The sequence below is a fragment of the Lissotriton helveticus genome, chromosome 3_1, assembly GCF_964261635.1.
Source record: "Lissotriton helveticus chromosome 3_1, aLisHel1.1, whole genome shotgun sequence".
NCBI lineage: Eukaryota > Metazoa > Chordata > Amphibia > Caudata > Salamandridae > Lissotriton > Lissotriton helveticus.
This window is the reverse complement of record NC_136061.1, coordinates 814,711,829-814,731,257: the sequence shown is the minus strand read 5'-3', so window position 1 is coordinate 814,731,257 and position 19,429 is coordinate 814,711,829. Positions and strand designations below refer to the sequence as shown.

The window sequence follows — 19,429 nt, the reverse complement described above, 5'->3', positions numbered from 1 at the left end:
AGATTTTATTGTCTATGTGAAACGTGTATAATTTTAAAACAAGTGGAGTGAATTACGAAAAGTTTTTCTTTGTGTATATTCTGTCATGGAAATTACTTCACATGGCCACATCAACAGGTTTCTAAGGATTTATTTCCATAAATAATAAGGCATGAGTGTGGCTACCACTAACACAGGCACCTTGGTAGCATGTTTCAAAGTTTTATGTGTACGTCCTTTCTTTACATATTTGCTAAAACTGACCAAATCCGGCCCACCACCATGCATTGCATACATTTTCGCCTTGGTAGGTATGCTGCATTCACCCCTAATCTGTTGAAGGGATCATGTGTAGTCAAGACACACATTTATTCTGAGACATCACAGCACATTGTGGATGTTGTCTATGTATCGTGAGGACACTGAACAGCTACCACTCACTAACATCATAATGCATCCCTTCAGTTGGGTGGAAGCATGTGCAGTCCCTACTAAGGCAAAGACAGTCCTTTACAAGGCTCACTTAAAGGTAAACACTGTATAGAGAACAACAAGGACCGCAACACCGCCGCCCTGCTGGACAACCTCGCCAACCTCGGACTCAGGCAACTGGTGAACACCCCCACCCACTAGCCGGCCACACGCTTGATCCCGTCTTCTCATCCAGCAAGCACATCACCTTCAGCCACTCCATCGGACTCCACTGGACCGACCACAGCTGCGTCCACTTCAGCTTCAGAAGAACCACAACCCACCACCAACCGCAACAGGTTCCTCACAGAAGCTGGAGCAATATCACCGCCGATCAGCTCACCACCTCCCTCAGCCAGAACCCACCCACCAGCACAACGGTCCCCAACGAAGCAGCCCTCAACCTCACCCAGTGGCTGACCGCCTGCGCCGACGAACTCGCACCACTGAAGAACCCTCCCAGCAGACCCAGAAGCAAGAAGGCCTCCTGGTTCACCGACGAACTCAAGGACTCCAGGAAGACCTGCCGCACCCTCGAGAAAGCCTGGCTCCTCGACCGGACCACTGACAACATGACCGCCCTCAAACACGCCACCCGCAAGCACCACCAGCTCATCCGCACCACCAAGAAGAAATCACTGAAGGAACGACTGGACAACAACGCCCACGACAGCAAGGAACTCTTCACCATCGTCAAGGAGTTCTCCAACCCCAGCACCGGCAACAACGACATCACTCCCTCACAAGATCTCTGCGACTCCCTCGCCTCGTTCTTCCACCGCAAGATTGCCGACATCCACAACAGCTTCGATGCACCACCCACGCACCCAACCGCCGAACCAACGCCCCCCACCGCCACCCTCCGCACCTGGACCACGGTGACCACCGAAGACACAGCCCGCACGATGAACACCATCCACTCTGGATCTCCGACTGACCCCTGCCCCCACCACGTCTTCAACAAGGCCAACTCCACCATCGCACCCCAACTCCGAGACGTCATCAACACCTCCTTCAACACCGCCACCTTCCCGGAGAGCTGGAAGCATGCAGAGCTCAGCGCCCTACTGAAGAAACCAACAGCGAACCCCACCGACCTCAAAAACTTCCGCCCCATCTCGCTCCTTCCTTTTCCTGCCAAAGTCATCGAAAAGATCGTCAACAGACAGCTTGCCGCCTTCCTTGAGACGAACGGATCCCTCGACCCCTCGCAGTCCGGTTTCAAGGCCAACCACAGCACGAGACCGCCCTCATCGCAGCAACCGACGACATCCGAGCCCTGCTCGACAACGGGGAAACAGCGGCACTCATCCTCCTGGACCTCTCGGCAGCGTTCGACACTGTCTGCCACCGCACCCTAATACAGCGCCTCAGCAACATCGGCATCCAAGAGAAGGCACTGGAGTTGATCGTCTCGTTCCTCGCCGGAAGAACACAGAGAGTCCGCCTCCCCCGTTTTGATCCGAGGCCACCGAAGTCATCTGCAGCATTCCGCAAGGATCATCACTCAGCCCCACCCTCTTCAACGTCTACATGAGACCTCTTGCCGCCATCGCACGCCAACACAACCTCAACATCATCTCCTACGCCGACGACACCCAGCTGATCCTCTCCCTCACCAGCGACCCCGACACCGCCAGAACCAGCCTACACGAAGGGATGAAAGACGTCGCCGATTGGATGAAGAACAGCCGCCTGAAACTGAACTCAGACAAGACGGAAGTCCTCATCCTGGGACCATCAGCCTCTGCCAGGGACGACTCCTGGAGGCCCCCAGCCCTGGGCACCGCTCCCAAGCCAACGGACCACACAACCTGGGCTTCATCCTGGACTCCTCCCTCTCGATGACGAGACAAGTCAACGCCGTCTCCTCATCATGCTTTCACACCCTACGCATGCTTCGCAAGATCTTCCGATGGATCCCGACCGAAACCAGGAAGACGGTCACCCAGGCCCTCGTCACCAGCTGACTAGACTACGGAAACACCCTCTACGCCAGAACCACAGCCAAACTACAGAAAAGACTCCAGCGCATCCAGAACGCCTCCGCCCGACTCATCCTGGACATCCCCCGACGCAGCCACATCTCCGGCCACCTGAAGGACTTGCACTGGCTCCCCGTCAACAAGAGGATCACGTTCAGGCTCCTCACCCACGCACACAAGTCTCTCCACGACCTGGGCCCGAAGTACCTCAACGACCGCCTGACCTTCTACACGCCCACCCGCCAGCTACGGTCTACTAGCCTCGCCCTCGCCGCCATACCACGCATCCGAAGAGCAACCGCCGGAGGCAGATCCTTCTCCTACCTGGCGGCCAAGACATGGAACTCCCTCCCCATCCACCTTCGGCTGACCCAGGACCATCTCGCCTTCAGGAGACAACTCAAGACCTGGCTGTTTGATCAGTAGCGGACCCCCTCCCCCAAGCGCCTTGAGACCCTCCCGGGTGAGTAGCGCGCTATACAAGTGGCATGATTGATTGATTGATTGATTGATTGATTGATATAGCACTCATACATCAAGTTCAATGGTCACTAACCCACATGGCTCTCTGATTTACACTACACATAATGCTTTGCTTCCTGACATTACACACCTACAAGGGAATGTTTCTCTAAAGCAATGAAACATATATGTAAGCTTGACAGCCATGTCATCGTTGTGCACAAAGTTAAAAAGGCAAATATGACAAATGTAAGCAATGTCCTGGCCATTTCCAAACATGACTTCCCTTAGGCCTGTCCTTATGAAGGTCACTTAGCTAGTCATAACATTCAGCTGTATATGTGACCTACAATCCAGGGAGAGAATACAGTCTGAATTAGTGTTGGCGCCTTCTCCTACAGTGTTTTTGATTGTTTATGTATATTTACTCATCCTCCTGCCAGCACGGAAACCATGAAAAAGATTCCAAATTGGTCCCTTGGCCAGCTCTGATAATCATTGCAACTCTGTGTATTTTACAAATCCTTATATTGTTTTTGCTGATGGGACCCCATTTAGGTATAATTTGACACATAAGCTCTGTTCATACAATTTGGCAATTAGTATGTACATAAAGTCGTCCCTTAGATCATGGTTGGTGATGGGTAACAAACTCATTGTGCAATTCTGACACAAATGTAGTTTTGTATATATTTGCTTCTCGCTCCCAGACCAAAACGTAATTCCTCTTTTGAAATTTATAGCTGACAGGTACCTGAAGTGTTTAACAAATCGTGTAGAGCTACACGGAGTGGTGGGTGTACAATATTAATCTCAGTCAAAGCATCAACGTCTATGTAGCAGATAATGTGTACGAAAAAAATGAAAAAACAAAGGGAGTCCACTCTCCATTCCAAATAACTGTGCTATTCTTACAAACAGTGACTAAACTCAAGAGAACTATTTGGTTTCTACCATGGGAGATACAATATGTGTTCTAAAATAAGCCTCACCCACCAAAAGGTCCATTGGTGGCATGCTTCATCATCTGGTTCTTCCCGCCCCGCGTGCTACTACCTACGCATACGTGGAAGCACTTTCAAGTGAAATGAAATAATGTGTTTGATGTGAGAGTAGAAGGGTCAGAAGATAAGTGAGTTTAAAAATACCTGGCTGCGTGGAAAACTAAACTTTAATACTTCCTATCACTGGTATTATTAAAAGTGGGGAAAAGGAGGAAAAAGTGCTATAATGGGCAGTTTCCTCAGGGGTCTACAAGTTTTGAGGCCTACCCCTAAGCTTCTCTTCAGGACCTAGGCGGTTGATCCCTTTTACCACTCTGACTTTTACCTGGTGTGGTCAGCCTAGTCAATGTCAAAGGCTAATATGCATCTTTGTCAAAAATACATTCATCCAATACCTACTTGGCATTCTCTTTAAAAAGATCTGGAAGGATAGAGGAACAAAGGTAATAATGGTAGTACATACTCTAATATACGCGAAGCACCCCTTCACCACACTTGTGAAAGGTTTAAAAGGTGATATATTTTTCACTCCATGCACGATAGTTCATCGTAATTTTTATGTGTATATTGTGCTTCCCTTTTGAAGTTATGTTCAAGATATACAAGACAATACACTACATATAACAAGAAACACACACTCTAAATGCGCTTTCAGTTTGCAGAGATCGGTGCCCTTTTATAATGCATAAGTGCTGTGTGCCAGTAGTCATCTATACAGGAGAGATAAAACACGATATGACAGTTTCTCAGCATTTCATAAAAACAGACAGGGAACGTACACTTAGGTCACCCAATTAGGGCCCCATGAGCTTCAACACGGGAGGGGAGGAGCGCTTGTAGTCAAACACTGTGGATAGAGGAAGGATTCAGTCAATGTTAAAATATATATATATACATACACAGAGTAGAACAGTAGTATGTCTGGATATGATGCACAGTTTATCGGCTATGCCGCACTTACTTCGTCAAAGCATCTCTGTCGCCCAAGACACTGCCTGCTCATGGCTCCCATGAACAATGAGTGTTTGCAGAGCGCCGGTATTTATAACCGGTTTGTTCTGCAATCATCATGCATGTGCATCTAAACACTAGAATGATAACCTCCAAGATGGCCCCCTACCTTGGAATGACTAAGTTCCGGGCTCGAGGTAAACCTTCGCCCATGAAACGAGAACGCTGGGTTCACAAAATGGCCACCTTAATATGGCACAACTTCCTGATTAGTTAGTTTTCAAAAACTGGGGTTTGCTGTTGCATATAGACTGGTCAGGTGTGACCTGAAAGGTTTGAAATGAGAATTAAAATTATGAGGCAACATTAATTTCCAAAGAAAGGGTCCTGATCAGTACTATATTAAAAATGAGTACTATGCTGAGCCATTTCTCAATCATGAAAGGAAAACCTTCCTAATGTTAGAAAAAGCCGTGGCTGTGCAGTTTTACCTCTGGTGTTACAGGAAAAAACGGCCCGATGTGGCAGATCTGATGTAATTAACACAAGATCAGTGTTTTATTACTGAAGATAGGTCTCATAGGGAGCCAATTAATGTTCATAAATAATGCATACTGGTGGTGGTATGACTAGTAATTGCTAGATGGAAAAATATACATAGACTACTTATTTGCCCCCATGGAATATCGTCATTAAGGCCCCTTGTGTGTGTGCCAAGACGGAAGGCTCGCCGCTGTTCTTTTTTTAACAGACTAGTTTTTGGGTCCATTTCTTCCATTATTGTCCACTGGAGGTCTAATATGGTGTGGTTGGTTTCTAAGTAGTGTGTTGATATTTTAGTTGTGGCTTTCTTGCATTTCACATTGCTCCTGTGTTCGCAGATGCATACTTCCACAGGGCGTGTGGTCATCCCAATATAGTGTAGACCGCACTGTCAGGTGATCATGCAGATCACATTCTTGCTATTGCACATGGTGAATCTACTTTGTTCCCACTTGGTGTCATTGTTAAAGGTAATGTTTTTACTCATTCTGGTTAGATGGCATACGCTACATTGACCACAGGGGTGATGACTTTTCAGTGGCGGAAGAAGAGTGTTTGACACTGCACTCTCCATCAATTTTCCCCGTCCTGTATGTACCACTAAGTCCCACATACTTTTCCCTTTCCTGTGTGAGTACATAGGTTTGGGGAAGTTCACGCATCCACACTTGAGTGTACGCCAGTGTCTGTTTATTATTTTGGTTACTTGATTGGAACAGGTATTGAAAGTTGTTATGCAGATTGGTCTATCTTCTTTGACTTTCTGTGGTGTAGTTTCAAGTAGGGCGTCCCTATTGTTATTTCTAGCGCGTTTTAAGGCGCTCTCCACCACCTTGGTTGCATAGTTCCTTTTCACCAATTTCTTCTGCAGTTCTTCTACTTGGGTCTTGAAATCCTTTAGATCAGAACAGTAACTCCTCAACCTTAAAAACTGACCCTAAGGGAGATTATCCCGCAAGTGTCAGGGATGGGAGCTGTCGTAAAGGAGGAGGCAGTTCTTAGCTGTTGCTTTGAAATGTGTGGTAGTTATCAGGCTACCATCTTTGGGGAAGATTTTGAGGTCCTGAAAAACAAGTTATTTATTGAAGATGGTGTTAGTGAATTTGAGGAATTGATTCTGTTGATTTAACCAAGTCATGAACCTGTTGGCCGTTTCCTCATCGCCATTCCAGATGAGGAGAACGTCATCTATGTAACGTTTGCATACCCTGATGTGTCGTTGGAAAGGGTTATTTGGGTTTAGAACAGGGGTGGCTGGTGACATTTAAAAGTGGTGGGGCGTAAACTGATTTGCATACTACACCGTCGCGAGCGAGTGCAGCGAGAGAGCCCGAACCACCATAAGGGGGGTTCGGGGGGGGTTCTCCCCCGGGAAAATTTTGAAAAAAGAGAAGAAAAATCGTGCATTTTCAAGCAAATTTGAGAAAGCAGGAAGCTTAATAAAGCAATTGTGAAAGTGCAGTTATTACATTAATAGATGCCATAACATAGGTAGCTGCTTATTCAGTATAACCATACATTCCGTCCTATTAAGCTGCTGAATTCAGACTATAAGACTTTCATGAAAATCTCAGCTCTAAGAGTAGAAGAAGTTGCACAACAGTTGGGAAACAGCCTTCACAAAGCATTGGGAACCACGCATTACCTTTACCACGTTTCCATTAGAACGCATGTCTTTCCACACAGTTTATAGTGTTTAGGTGAAACAGAATGTACTTAATATGCCATTTGATCAGTAAAATCTGTTTAGTTCCCAAGTAGACCTAACACTAGCAAACTTTTAAAAACAGAGATAACAATGCATTTCTGAGTACCTCACTCACAGTATTTTTTTTATTTAACAAACAAGTAGCAGCATTCACTTTTTATAAATGAAATTCGCACGTCTCTCTTTCAGTGTAGCGAACTTGTCAATAACTTTCATGTTGAAGTCCGGTATTTTTTGGACTAGCTTGATCTCTACAGAGAGCATCGCCAAAGCATTGAGTCTTTCCTCTAGCATGGTGTTCCTGAGGAATGTCTTAATGCGCTTTAAGGCTGAAAAACATCGTTCAGCTTCGGCTGTTGTCATTGGGGTGGTAATGACAATTTTTAGTAAAGTCACTGTCTCTGTAAGTGACTTTTCCATATTCAGTTTATGTATAAAATCAGCAAAGTCAAGGCACTTGTGGCCTTCCGGTACACAGGCATTGCGTACAGTACAGTCAACTCAGTTCTCAGCTGCTCTTTTTTTAGCATAGGATATGCTTGTACAGCCTCATTCAGAGCACACTCCGGGAAGGATTCATCATATTTTGCAAACTCTTGACTGTGCAATAATGTGGCACTCACCAAATGTTTAGTGAATGAAAAACTTTATTGTGCCTGCACAATTATAATGTCACTTATCTCTTTTGCAATTCGAACCATAGAGGTGATGTTTTGCCTGCGGTTTGCAAAAGTAGAATGCTCCGGCAGTTTGCTCTCTAAATTGTCAACCCCATCTCTCACTTTCCTTATGCTTTGTACAAATGTAGTGGTAGATTCTTTCACAAAGACAGTATCTACGTGTTTTCCCTGTAACTGATTGTATAACACATCGACATCACCCATTATTATATGAAATAAAAACAGTAAGAACTGAAACTCTCTATCTTGTAGCGTTATAATAAAGCCATGGGCTTCATTCTAACTTGTGTGATCAAACTCATCATTGGCTTCTATGGCGACAAAACATTTCTCAAGGCCCTCCCTATTATCAAAGATTAGGTTGACTGTACGAATGTTAAAGTTCCAACGAGTTGAGGATCCCCTTGGAACGCTTTTGTCCACAATCTCATGAAGGGCTTCTGTTCTTTTGGGGGAACGTGAGAAGAATGCTGCCATTCCTCCTATATCCTGAAAGAAAATTTGCACATAATGAGCATTAGGCTACACATCTCGAATTCATTTCTGTACTCCACTAATGCTTTGACTCATTACAGACGCACCATCATAGCTTTGTGCTATAAGTTTTTGTTTTTGAGGCAGCTCCGGAAAAATTGAGTTCAGTTGGCACAGTATACCTTCAGTAATGGTTGCTGCACTAGAGTCTCTTAAATGTGTGAAACCATAGAACCTCTCCACAACGTTTCTGTCACTGTCAAGGTACCGAAACACTAATACGGACTGTGTTTTAGTGACCACAAAGTCTGTGTTTCTCAACTCTTGCACAATATGGCTTCTTATAATCTCGTGCATACACTCAAGGAGTTAATTTTGTATTGTTTTAGAGGTGCCCTTAAAGACTGTAGCACTTGCTAAATGTGTTTCCAAATCCTTGTCTATGCTTGCTATTAAATCCACTGGGCCTCTGAAGATCCCAGTTTTTGAGGAACTTTCTGATTCACCATGGCCTCGCAATGCCAGTTCGAAAGCACCAAAGAAACGAATGCAATCAATTATCTTGGATAGAATTTGTCTGTTCTTATCAATGGCTTCATTGTGTTTTTATATGGTTTTGCGATATGCATCATTTATCTGCTGCTCAATTGGTGTGTCTTCCCCCAACATTCCCAGTCTCATCAGGTTTTCCATATGATTTCTTGTGTATGCATGCTTCTTTATTTTTTCCGACAAATGATTCAAGTCAGTGATTCCTTGACGTGTCCAAGAAAAGTCACCACCAAACAGCATGCAGGGGAAGCAGAACAGAGAATTTCTTCCAGGGCACCCTGTAAGCCAATCAGCTTTTGTGTACCAGGAATTTGAGAATGTACGGTTTGACATTTTTCCTCTGTCCTGGGAAGTTTTCTGTAGGTTTATGTCAGGCTGATGAGGTCCTAATTGCTTTAAATGTAGTTTTTCTTCAAGTGGCCGTGCCTGGAATGACCTTGTAATCAGCTCTTGTATTGTATTCATGATGGTGTTGCTGGCCTTACTAATATATATATTAAAGAAACCGGTCAATAATCAAAGTACAACGTATAAGGTGCAGTGCAATAATATCAAATTTCAGTATAAATACATATATCTTGTGCAGTATTGTAATACATCTCCAAAATCTCCCCTTTCCACAAAATGACTGCTAAAAATACAGCCTTACTGCCTCCTGCCTCTCTGTGCCATAGTGGTTGCTGGAGGCACTGAAACAGACACTGCTTGAGGGCCTTGAGAGTGACCACATACATAGCCCAAACTCCCATGTAAAAAAATATAGCATCAGTTTCCTTACCTTCAACACTGGTGTTTTGCAGCCGGAGTGAAAGAGCAGCAAAAGAGGTTGGGGTCCTCTTGTTGTTTGCTGAAAAATTGCCCCAAAATGTAGTAATGTTTCAGGTTGTCAGGCTTTACCAGGTGCTGAAAATGAAAAGATAACAATTTATTTTTGAAACACTAGGGTAATCAAACAAAGACTGTGGGTAAAAAAACATAACGCTCCAATTTTTTCCTTGCAGTTTGCATGCAGCTCTTAGATGACAGTTATTAGCTCGCTGTTGTTTGTTAGGATTTTAACTTACAAACTGCAAGTAACAAAAGGATCCCTCTGACAAAAACAGTGACTCAATGACCTATTTACATCATATGCATTTTGTGATCTGCATCAGGTACATGTTCTTTGCAGCAGGCACATTAACCTTCTGCGCTGCTGCCTGCTGCTATTTCACTACTGGGACCACAAACATAGGCTAGCTCTGCCAGACTTCCAACGCACCTCCATATATAGGCCAACAACTGATTTTTCTATTTTTTGTTTTATATTACGCGAACTCAAAAACTGCATTTGAAATTCATATTGCTACTCAAAATGCATTAATACATAAGTTTTCTTGTCACACTATGCCCACTTAGGCAAAATAGCCAGCGCTGATTTGGTTTTGGATATTTGCCCTGTGCAAGATCACATCTTAGTTTAGTAACACGCTTAAAAATACATTAAAAAAACTATTAGTATTTATTCTATTCACAGACATATTGAGCATTGTCATTAAGCCTCAGTCTATTTATCATTCATGAGCAGTGTGTCAGTGTCACCCTGGTCAATCTCATATGACAAACCTAGTATAGTACCTGTGATGGATGGGTATATGGAACCAAGTCAGAAAATCATCCACAAGGTGTCTGTGGGCCTCTGCTTTTTGTTTATGACTAATGCAATCATATACAAATACAGAGGTGGCCCATATCAGGGTGTTTTTCAAAAAAGGAAATGTATAGGCCTGAGAAAGGAGAGAGAAGTGGTCAAGGTGAGAGACAAAAGAACACAGGACTGTAGGGAAACAAGATTAAAGGAATGTTAACAATAGAAATGAAAATTCAAAGACAGCAGGGAAGAAAAGAGGGAGTGGAGCAAACCAAAAACAGCGGGAAAGAGAAGGTAAGCAGATTTGATGTGATGGAGACAGAGCTGGAACTTTGTATGGAGAGTAGAGAAAAAAACAGCTGATAAAGAAAAGTGTATAGGTAAAGTGGAGACAGAGCTGCACTGTACACCGTCACGCAGCGCAGGCTGAGGCCTGTGTAGGTGGCGGGCCCGGGGGCGAGGGGGGTGTGGATTCGTGCTGGCAGCCAGTGGCACATGAACTGGAGTGGAGGCAGACCAGGCCAGGGGGCCGAACGAAGGGAAAGTGGGACTTGATGGAAATAAATCTGGTGTTATTATGGAGTGGAGGGGAGGAACCAGGGAACAGTAGGCCTACTCAAAATGTGGGAAACAACAAGTTCATTTACAGTACAGATATTGTCTTACTAAACGGAATGTACTGTATTTGACTTCATCATTGTAATAAGTCTTTTTTGCATGGAAAAAAAAATAAATTGTGTAAATTAACTTGGGTTTTTCGTCTACTTTTGGCAATAGGCCTGAGTCCAGTTCTTCATGGTTCTACTTTAATCTGATGATCATATACCTGCTAACTTACAAATTAATGCCACCGTGTGTGGAGGACTGGTTTAGGACTTTGTATGAATGTTCACCACTTGTGAGCCAATCAGTTGTTCCACCGAAGGTGTGGTGCAGGGTCAGAGCTGCCGACTAGGGAGCTAGAGATTCGGGTTCAAATCTTGGCGTCAGCGCAACATCCTGTGATTCTGGGCAAATCTAAAAATGTCCCCGTACATATGGACAGCGTCTGGAAACCCTACGAGTGATAACCTGCTGCGTTATATAAATCTACACACGTTAACGCCCACAGCAAACAGTTAATGTATGTAGTCAAGACCTCCCCTCTAATGTGTGATCCTTGACCCTGGTCCAGGAGCCAGGATCACATAAAGGCACTGGGCCTGGTTACAAAACATTTTTGCCTGACACCATTAGATGGCTTGTAATCAGTGACTTTTTCCCAAAGTATTGAACCTTGACGCACACATACATACACAGGGCTGCGGGCATCAGCAGGGCACACGCACGCCGAATCCTCGCTTGTAGGGAGCCGCCGCCTGCCCGGTACATACATACATACAACATGTGTCGCACATCATGTGCGATCGGTGCAAGCATCACCTCCTCATCATGATGTGACGTGTGTGTGTGTGATCGGTTTTAGATAGTGTGTTCGTGTTCGATGCCGATGAGATGCACAGAAAGCACTTGATGGGTTTGTTGTTTGTCTGATCATGTGAGGATCGACCGTGACATTCATTCATTACTCACGAGTCACTATCCGAGGATTTTTTTCCATTCACTCTCATCGGATCAGACTACAGGGAACAGTAAGCCTACTCCGGAAACAACAAGTTGATTTACACTCGCGCGGCTTCGAAGCACCGTAAATAGCAGGTTTTACTATAGTTAGTTTGGTTCATTGAAGCGCCTTCTATCGATATCCTAACAATGAAAGCTGTGTCTGCCCCGCCCGCAGCGATGTGCCCCTGACTTGAGATTAACACACAGGTCTTTGCAGCAAGTGCATTCACACACCGAGTTTTCTTTGCTTTCCAGTAGTTACCTGGCGTTTTCTAAGGAAATGCTTTACATTTTTGAGCACTCCTCCCAAAAAATAATCTTCATCTAGATAATTATTCAAACGGAAGACGTCAGGAAAATGTTGCAAGAAAAGCCAGTAAGACGGGGCCCTAGCGCATTGTTCATGTGTTTGCAGTCACACGGCGGATTAGCAGCCTCTTAACTACATACTGCCACATGCATCATTGTTGCCGTTTGCAATTTCTTAATTGCGAAAATTAAGGAATTGCAATTAAGAAATCGCAAACGGCTATGCATCAAGAAATCACAATTTTGTTTGCGATTTCTTAAAATTCCTTAATTGCGATTCACAATTTGCAAATCGCAATTAAGGAATCCCTTCCCATTGATTCCTATGGGCCTAGAGGCCCATAGGAATGAATGGGAAGTCATTCTCAATTTGCGATTAGCAATTTGCGAATCGCAAATTGAGAATGCAATTTCAAGGGTGCAGGGGGGGTCCAAAGGAAGGACCAAAGGACCCCCCCCTGCATCCCTGAAATATAACTTTAAGTGCATTTTTCTCACACACATGCCCCAAGGGCATTTGTGTTTGTAAAATGAAACTTTCAAAAATGCACTTTTGTGCATTTTTGAAAGTTTTCGCAAATTACCATGAAGGTCGACTTCATGGTAATTTACCTCTCCCTATTTGCGAATTCGCAAATTTAAAATGTTTTTGCATTGCATTTAAGAAATCGCAAATTGCGATTTCTTAAATGCAATCGCAATTTTAGAAATCGCAACATGATTGCGCTTTCTAAATTTGCGAAAAACATGATGCATCCCAATTTTGTCGATTGCATTCGCAAACGGCCGAAAATTGCGATTCGCACCGTTTGCGAATTGACAATGATGCATGTGCCCGATAGTGTTTACGGCGTTTTTTTTATGTTTATGTTTTTTGATAATCTCAAATGTATATGGGTAGTTAAGAATATTAAATATACACTTCATATACATACCTACGTTCCCAATATTGAGGTAGACAATATTCTGGTTCTGATATTTTTGTAGGGCACTAGTTTTGTACTCTATATAGTAACATACAGCTTTATTCGTTCAGCATTAGCAATTACAAACACTAACCATAATTCAATGTGTGTTAATTTTGAGTTGATAATTGATTGGCTCCCGGGCCTGCAGTAAACACCATCGACAAGGCCTACTGAGCCAGTACGGATATTGTCTTACTAAAAACGGAATGTACTACTGTATTTGATTTCATCATTTCATCATTTAAATATGATGCACTGTGGCCTTACCTGACTGTGTGTACACGACCGAGCACGGAGCACGACAACAACAACACAGGGCAGGCACAGAAAGTCATCGTGACGGTGAGGCGGGAGTCAGACGGTCTGCTGCCTGCGCACGAGGGAACCCCAGGCTAGAGATTGAGAATAACCGCATCACACTCAGCAGCGCGCGCGGCCCGAAATGGCCAATCACTGCATGGCTTCACACGAAGTCACACAGTGATTGGCCATTATGCAGTGTGGCTGAGGCAGTGTGCCACCACCCACGCGCGGCATCCAATAATGGATTGCCTGCCTTCTGCGCGGTGGACCAGCCAATCCTGGCGCTGCATGCAGCGCCAGGATGGGCTAGGGAGGCACACTAACTAATCGCCCAGTCGCACTTTGCAACCCCGGGGGCTACGGCCCGTCTAAAGCAGCAAGCAGCACCCCCTGGTCCCTCTCTCTAAGGGGAACTTCAGCAGGTACAGTGTATGCGCATGCTCTGGCAGGTTTCAGCCCATAAATGCACTTACGCAGTACTGCTGCAGCTGAGTGACTGTCACTCAAGCTGCAGCAGGCCCAGCCCCCCTGCGCACTCCGGATAAGTCAGGTGTGTCCCGGATTCCCGGGGGGTAGCGCTGCGGCGCTGCCGACTATAAGATTGATGATCATTCAATATTTTTAGTGTGCTCTCAGCTCTTGACGACGCGACGGTGGGTCCATGTGGCTTAGTGGGGCTACACCCCTACGCCCCAATGGACGCACCGCGGCTGGTTTAGAATACTGTGTGCCTCCAAGTGGTGGACATATAGCCCTACTATACTAGGAGCAAATGTACTGCCCATGCTGGTCCCGTGCTTCTTGAGATAGAGTGTGTTTTTATGTCGAAAGAAGTTTGACAGTCTAATATACAATATTTGATTTTAATGATCACGTCTCCATTGGCATTGTTCACCAGCTGTACAGGGAACGACATAGATTAAAATACATCCCTTCAAATCTGTGAGAAAAAGGGCTTTGGAGGCATGAGATGCACCATCCAAAAACCATCTGGCATTATCATGACATTAATAGATAAAGATTGGGTTTATGTCTTGTTGACTGATGACGTAATATATGTCACTACCACAAGATCAGACACATATGTTTAACATGGATGCAGAAACTATTGGGGTGAGGATTCTCTTGGATAGCATGAAGAGTAATCACACATCAGAAATATGACTGATAAGTGAGATGGGGATTATTGAGTACAGCTTATCCTACAATGGCCTCCCTATTTATGTAAAATAATCATATCGCTAATGTAGTTTTGAAATGTGTAGTACATACTGATATGTTGTAAATCTTATTTGTTCCTGTTTTGTATGATCTACAAACCTCAATTAAATATTGGGTGTGGAAAAATATACCATCTTTCTACTATTATATATTTCAGGTGGACACCAACCATTTCACGATGAGGCAAAAATTGCGAGTTTGTCAGATTCAACTGCCAGAGGTATATGCCAGTAATTCGCAAAGGATGATTCATAGCTCATGAATTTGTGAATAGATCAATCACATGCACAGACATCAGATTTTAGTGTCTATGTGAAACGTGTATAATTTTAAAAACAAGTGGAGTGCATTGCGAAAAGTTTTTCTTTGTGTATATTCTGTCTTGGAAATTACTTCACATGGCCACATCAACAGGTTGCTAAGGATGTATTTTTATGTAATAATAAGGGATGAGTGTGGCTACCAGTGACAAAGGCAACATGGTAGCATGCTTTAAAGTTGTATGTGTACGTCCTATCCTTACATATTTGCTCAAACTGACTAAGTCCTGCCCACCTCCATGCATTGTATACATTTTCACCTTGGTAGGTGTTCTGCATTCGCCCTTACTCTGTTGAAGGGATCATGTGTAGTCAAGACTACCCTTTTTTTTGCAACATCACAGCACATTGTGGATGTTGTCTACGTATCGTGAGGACCCTAAACAGCTACCACTCACTAACATCATAATGCATCCCTTCGGTTGGGTGGAAGCATGTGCAGACCCATACTAAGGCCAAGACAGTCCTTTACAAGGCTCACTTAAAGGTAAACACTGTATAGCACTCATACATCAAGTTCAATAGTCACTAACCCACCTGATTTACACTACACATACTGCTTTGCTTCCTGACATTACCCACCTACAAGGGAATGTTTCTCTAAAGCAATGAAACATATATGTCAGCTTGACAGCCATGTCATCATTGTGCACAAAGTTAAAAAGGCATATATGACAAATGTAAGCACTGTCCTTGCCATTTCCAAACATGACTTCCCTTAGGCCTGTCCTTATGAAGGTCACTTAACTAGTCATAACATTCAGCTGTATATGTGGGAAAGAATGCAGAATACAGAAAGAATACAGTGTCGGAATTAGTGTTGGCACTTTCTCCTACAGTGTTTTTGATTGTTTATGTATATTCACTCATCCTCCTACCAGCATGGAAACACCGAAAAAGATTCCAAATGTGTCCCTTGGCCAGCTCTGATAATCATTGCACCTGTGTTTACTTTACAAATCCTTATATTGTTTTTGCTGATGGGACCCCATTTCGTTATAATTTGACATACTCGCTCTGTTTATACAAGGTGGCAATTAGTATGTAGATAAAGGAGTCCCTTAGATCATGGTTGGTGATGTGTAACAAAATCATTTTGCAATTCTGAAACAAATGTAGTTTTGTATATATTTGCTTCTCGCTTCCTGACCAAAACGTAATTCCTCTTTTTAAATTTAAAGTTGACAGGTACCTGCAGTGTTTAACTAATCTTGTACACCTACACAGAGTGGTGTGTGTACACTATTAATCTCAGTCCAAGCATCAAAGTCTATGTAGCAGATAAAGTGTACGAACAAAATGAAAAAATAAAGGGAGTCCACTCTCTATTCCAAAGAACTGTGCTATTCTTACAAACAGTGACTAAACTCGCATGAGAGAAACAATATGTGTTCAAAAATAACCCTCACCCACCAAAAGGTCCCTTGGTGGCCTGCTACATCATCGGGTTCTTCCCGCCCCGCTGCGGAACGGGGCATGCTTCGACCTACGATACGTGAAAGCACTTTCAGGTGAAGTGAAACAAGGTGTTTGATGTGAGAGTGGAAGGGTCAGAAGATAAATGAGTTAACAAATACCCGGCTGCGTAGAAAACTAAACTTAAATACTCCCTATTGCTGGTATTAATAAAAGTGGGGAAAAGGAGGAAAAAGTGCTATAATGGACAGTTTCCTCAGGGGTCTACATGTTTCGAAGCCTACCCCTAAGCTTCTCTTTAGGACCTAGGATGTTGATCCCTTTTACCACTCTGACTGTTACCTGGTTTGGTCAGCCTAGTCAATGTCAAAGGCTAATAAGCATCTTTGTCAAAAATACATTCATCCAATACCTACTTGGTATTCCTTTTAAAAACTATCTGGAAGGATAGTGGAACAAAGGTAATAATGGTAGTATATACTCTGATATACTCAAAACACCCCTTCACCACACTCAGGAAAGGTTTCAAAGGTGATATATTTTTCACTCCATGCAAGGTAGTTCATCGTAATTTTTACGTGTATATTGTGCTACACTTTTGAAGTTAGGTTCAAGATGTACAAGACAATAAAATACATATAACAAGGAACACACACTCTAAATGCGCTTTCAGTTTGCAGAGATCGGTGCCCTTTTATAATGCATAAGTGCTGTGTGCCAGTAGTCATCTATACAGGAGAGAAAAACACAATTTATTTATTTATTTATTGAGTTTTATATAGCGCTGGCTAGACCCGGAGGTATCAGAGCGCTTTACTTGAGGAAGGAACATTGTTTCAGAACAAGGTTACAAAGTTACATCAGTTACTGGAGCGTAGTTACAGGAATTACATGAGTACAAAAGCATAGCATAAACATGAGGAAAAAATAGGCAAGGGAAGAGAGGGAAGGAATAGGGGAGGTATAGGATAATAATGGAGGGAGGAGGAGGGTGAGGGTAAAGGAGGCACAACGGGAAGACGAGGAAAAACAGTGTCTGACGTCCGGCTGGGTAAGTGATGGCTGAGGGGTGAACCAGAGCCAAACTCCTCTATATTTGTGTGGGACAGCTCCACCGGTTATTGTCCAGAGGTTGCTCGGGCACCGCAGTACATACAGAGAGGTTATAGTTTCCGCCTAGGGGGACATAGTCCAAAAAGTTCCATTGAGCGTGCCGGTCTCGGTGTATGGTGCTGTGATCCCAGCGGTAATGGGGTAAAAACCCAGGCCTCCGCTGTTTGCGACTCCTTGTCTCTGTGGACTCCAGGACATAAATGCTGGATCCCTCCCCAACAATGGGAGAAGGAGTGCTTTGGAAAGGGGCCCACTCGTGGTGGCCATTATTAGAAAATTGTGTGTCATATTAATGCTTACAAGGCATGGGAGCATCGTCCATCGCAGCGCGGTAATCGCAGGTATCCAAGAAGTGACAATATCTATGTTACTATATAGGTTATCCAAACTTTTTTTATATAATGTTTTTTTTTTGCATTATATTCTCCACAAGCATTGTGGGATCTACGCCGGCCCGCTTTATCGATATCCCATTTTCACCTTGGGTTTTGAGGTTAGTTGCAAGTGGGGTTATCTTCGTTATGTAATATAATTTAGAGTTTAATATTAACAGGACAGGGTGATGGTCACTTAGCAGACTAGGTTGTATAAAGCATTTTTCAACCAGACACCCGCAGTTTCTGGATATTAAAAAAAGGTCGATACATGAAGACGATCTAGCCCCTTCATATGTGTGTTTAATATGTACTCCCTCATAGGGTCCTGGCTCCATAATTTCTAAATCAAAATTAAACATAACATGATTAATGGCTTCGCCATATAAATTACGAGGGAAATGGGAGATTTGGTCACCAAGTACGTCTTCGTAACCACATTGGTCCCCTATAGTATATCCACACAGTTCAGTGTTAAAGTCCCCTGCCCAGATTATAATGTTTTTGCACCACAGTTCTTTCAAAAATCTATCCAACACTCCCTCCAGTTGTGAAATTCTCTCCTGTCTTGTATTGTCAAAAATATTGTTGTAGAAATTAATGAGTACAATATTCTGATTTCCTTTGATAGTAAAAACTAGAAGCTGAAAGTACCGTGAGTTAGTACAGATCTTCTTTAGAGTCAGGGGTGCTAATATGGAAGTTAATACGGCCAGGCCTCCGCTCGCTCTACCCGCCGTAGACGGTATTGCATTGGAAAAAAATGTTTTAAAACCATTAATATAAAAGGCTTCTGTCACCCAAGTTTCCTGTAAAAGAATCAGGGAACAGTGCTGAATGCTCTTTAGCTATACTGGGTTTTACAGTTTATTTTTGACCCCTGCGACATTCCATGTCATAATTTGTAGTGATCCGACTAGTGAGCAGTCCATTAGAGCTACCCCAATCAAACTTTTTTGATAAGTAGGATTACTAAAGGTATCTAGTTGCAACGCTTCCGTAGGATTTACTTCCATTCCTTTTAAGGGGGTACAAGGGTTAATTTCCTTCATCCTACCCACTGTCTTGCATACTTCTTCCCTAGGTATATCTAGTTGATTTGGAGTGCAAGAGCTAACATCTAATTTAGTTATTTTTAAGCCCAGTCAATCAACCTCGCTGCAGCTTCCAAGGGGTGCAAACCTATTAGGCATGAATGGTAACCTAAGATTAACAGGGGTGCAGGTATTTCTGCCTATTTGAAAGGATGGCTCAGGGCTAGATCTGTAAAAATATCCAAGGGGTAAAGCAATAATGCCCTCATTACAATCGTCATATTGCCAGGAGTATTTTGCCGAAGCCTCATCCAATAGGCGACCTACCAC

At 43.6% G+C, this 19,429-nt stretch overlaps 1 protein-coding gene across 5 annotated transcripts in view; it reads left to right on the top strand.

The window, feature by feature from the left end:
* LOC144822995 (3-galactosyl-N-acetylglucosaminide 4-alpha-L-fucosyltransferase FUT3-like) overlaps positions 1–19,429 on the top strand; it is a 1,018,227-nt gene that overhangs the window by 583,233 nt on the left and 415,565 nt on the right. For 4 of the 5 annotated variants that reach the window (XM_078681091.1, XM_078681090.1, XM_078681092.1 and 1 more), the window contains one exon: positions 15,000–15,062. The exons of the other annotated variant lie outside the window; for it this stretch is intronic. In XM_078681091.1, the coding sequence (XP_078537217.1) occupies positions 15,000–15,062 (63 nt within the window). The remainder of the gene's footprint in view (positions 1–14,999; positions 15,063–19,429) is intronic. 5 annotated transcript variants of the gene reach the window in all.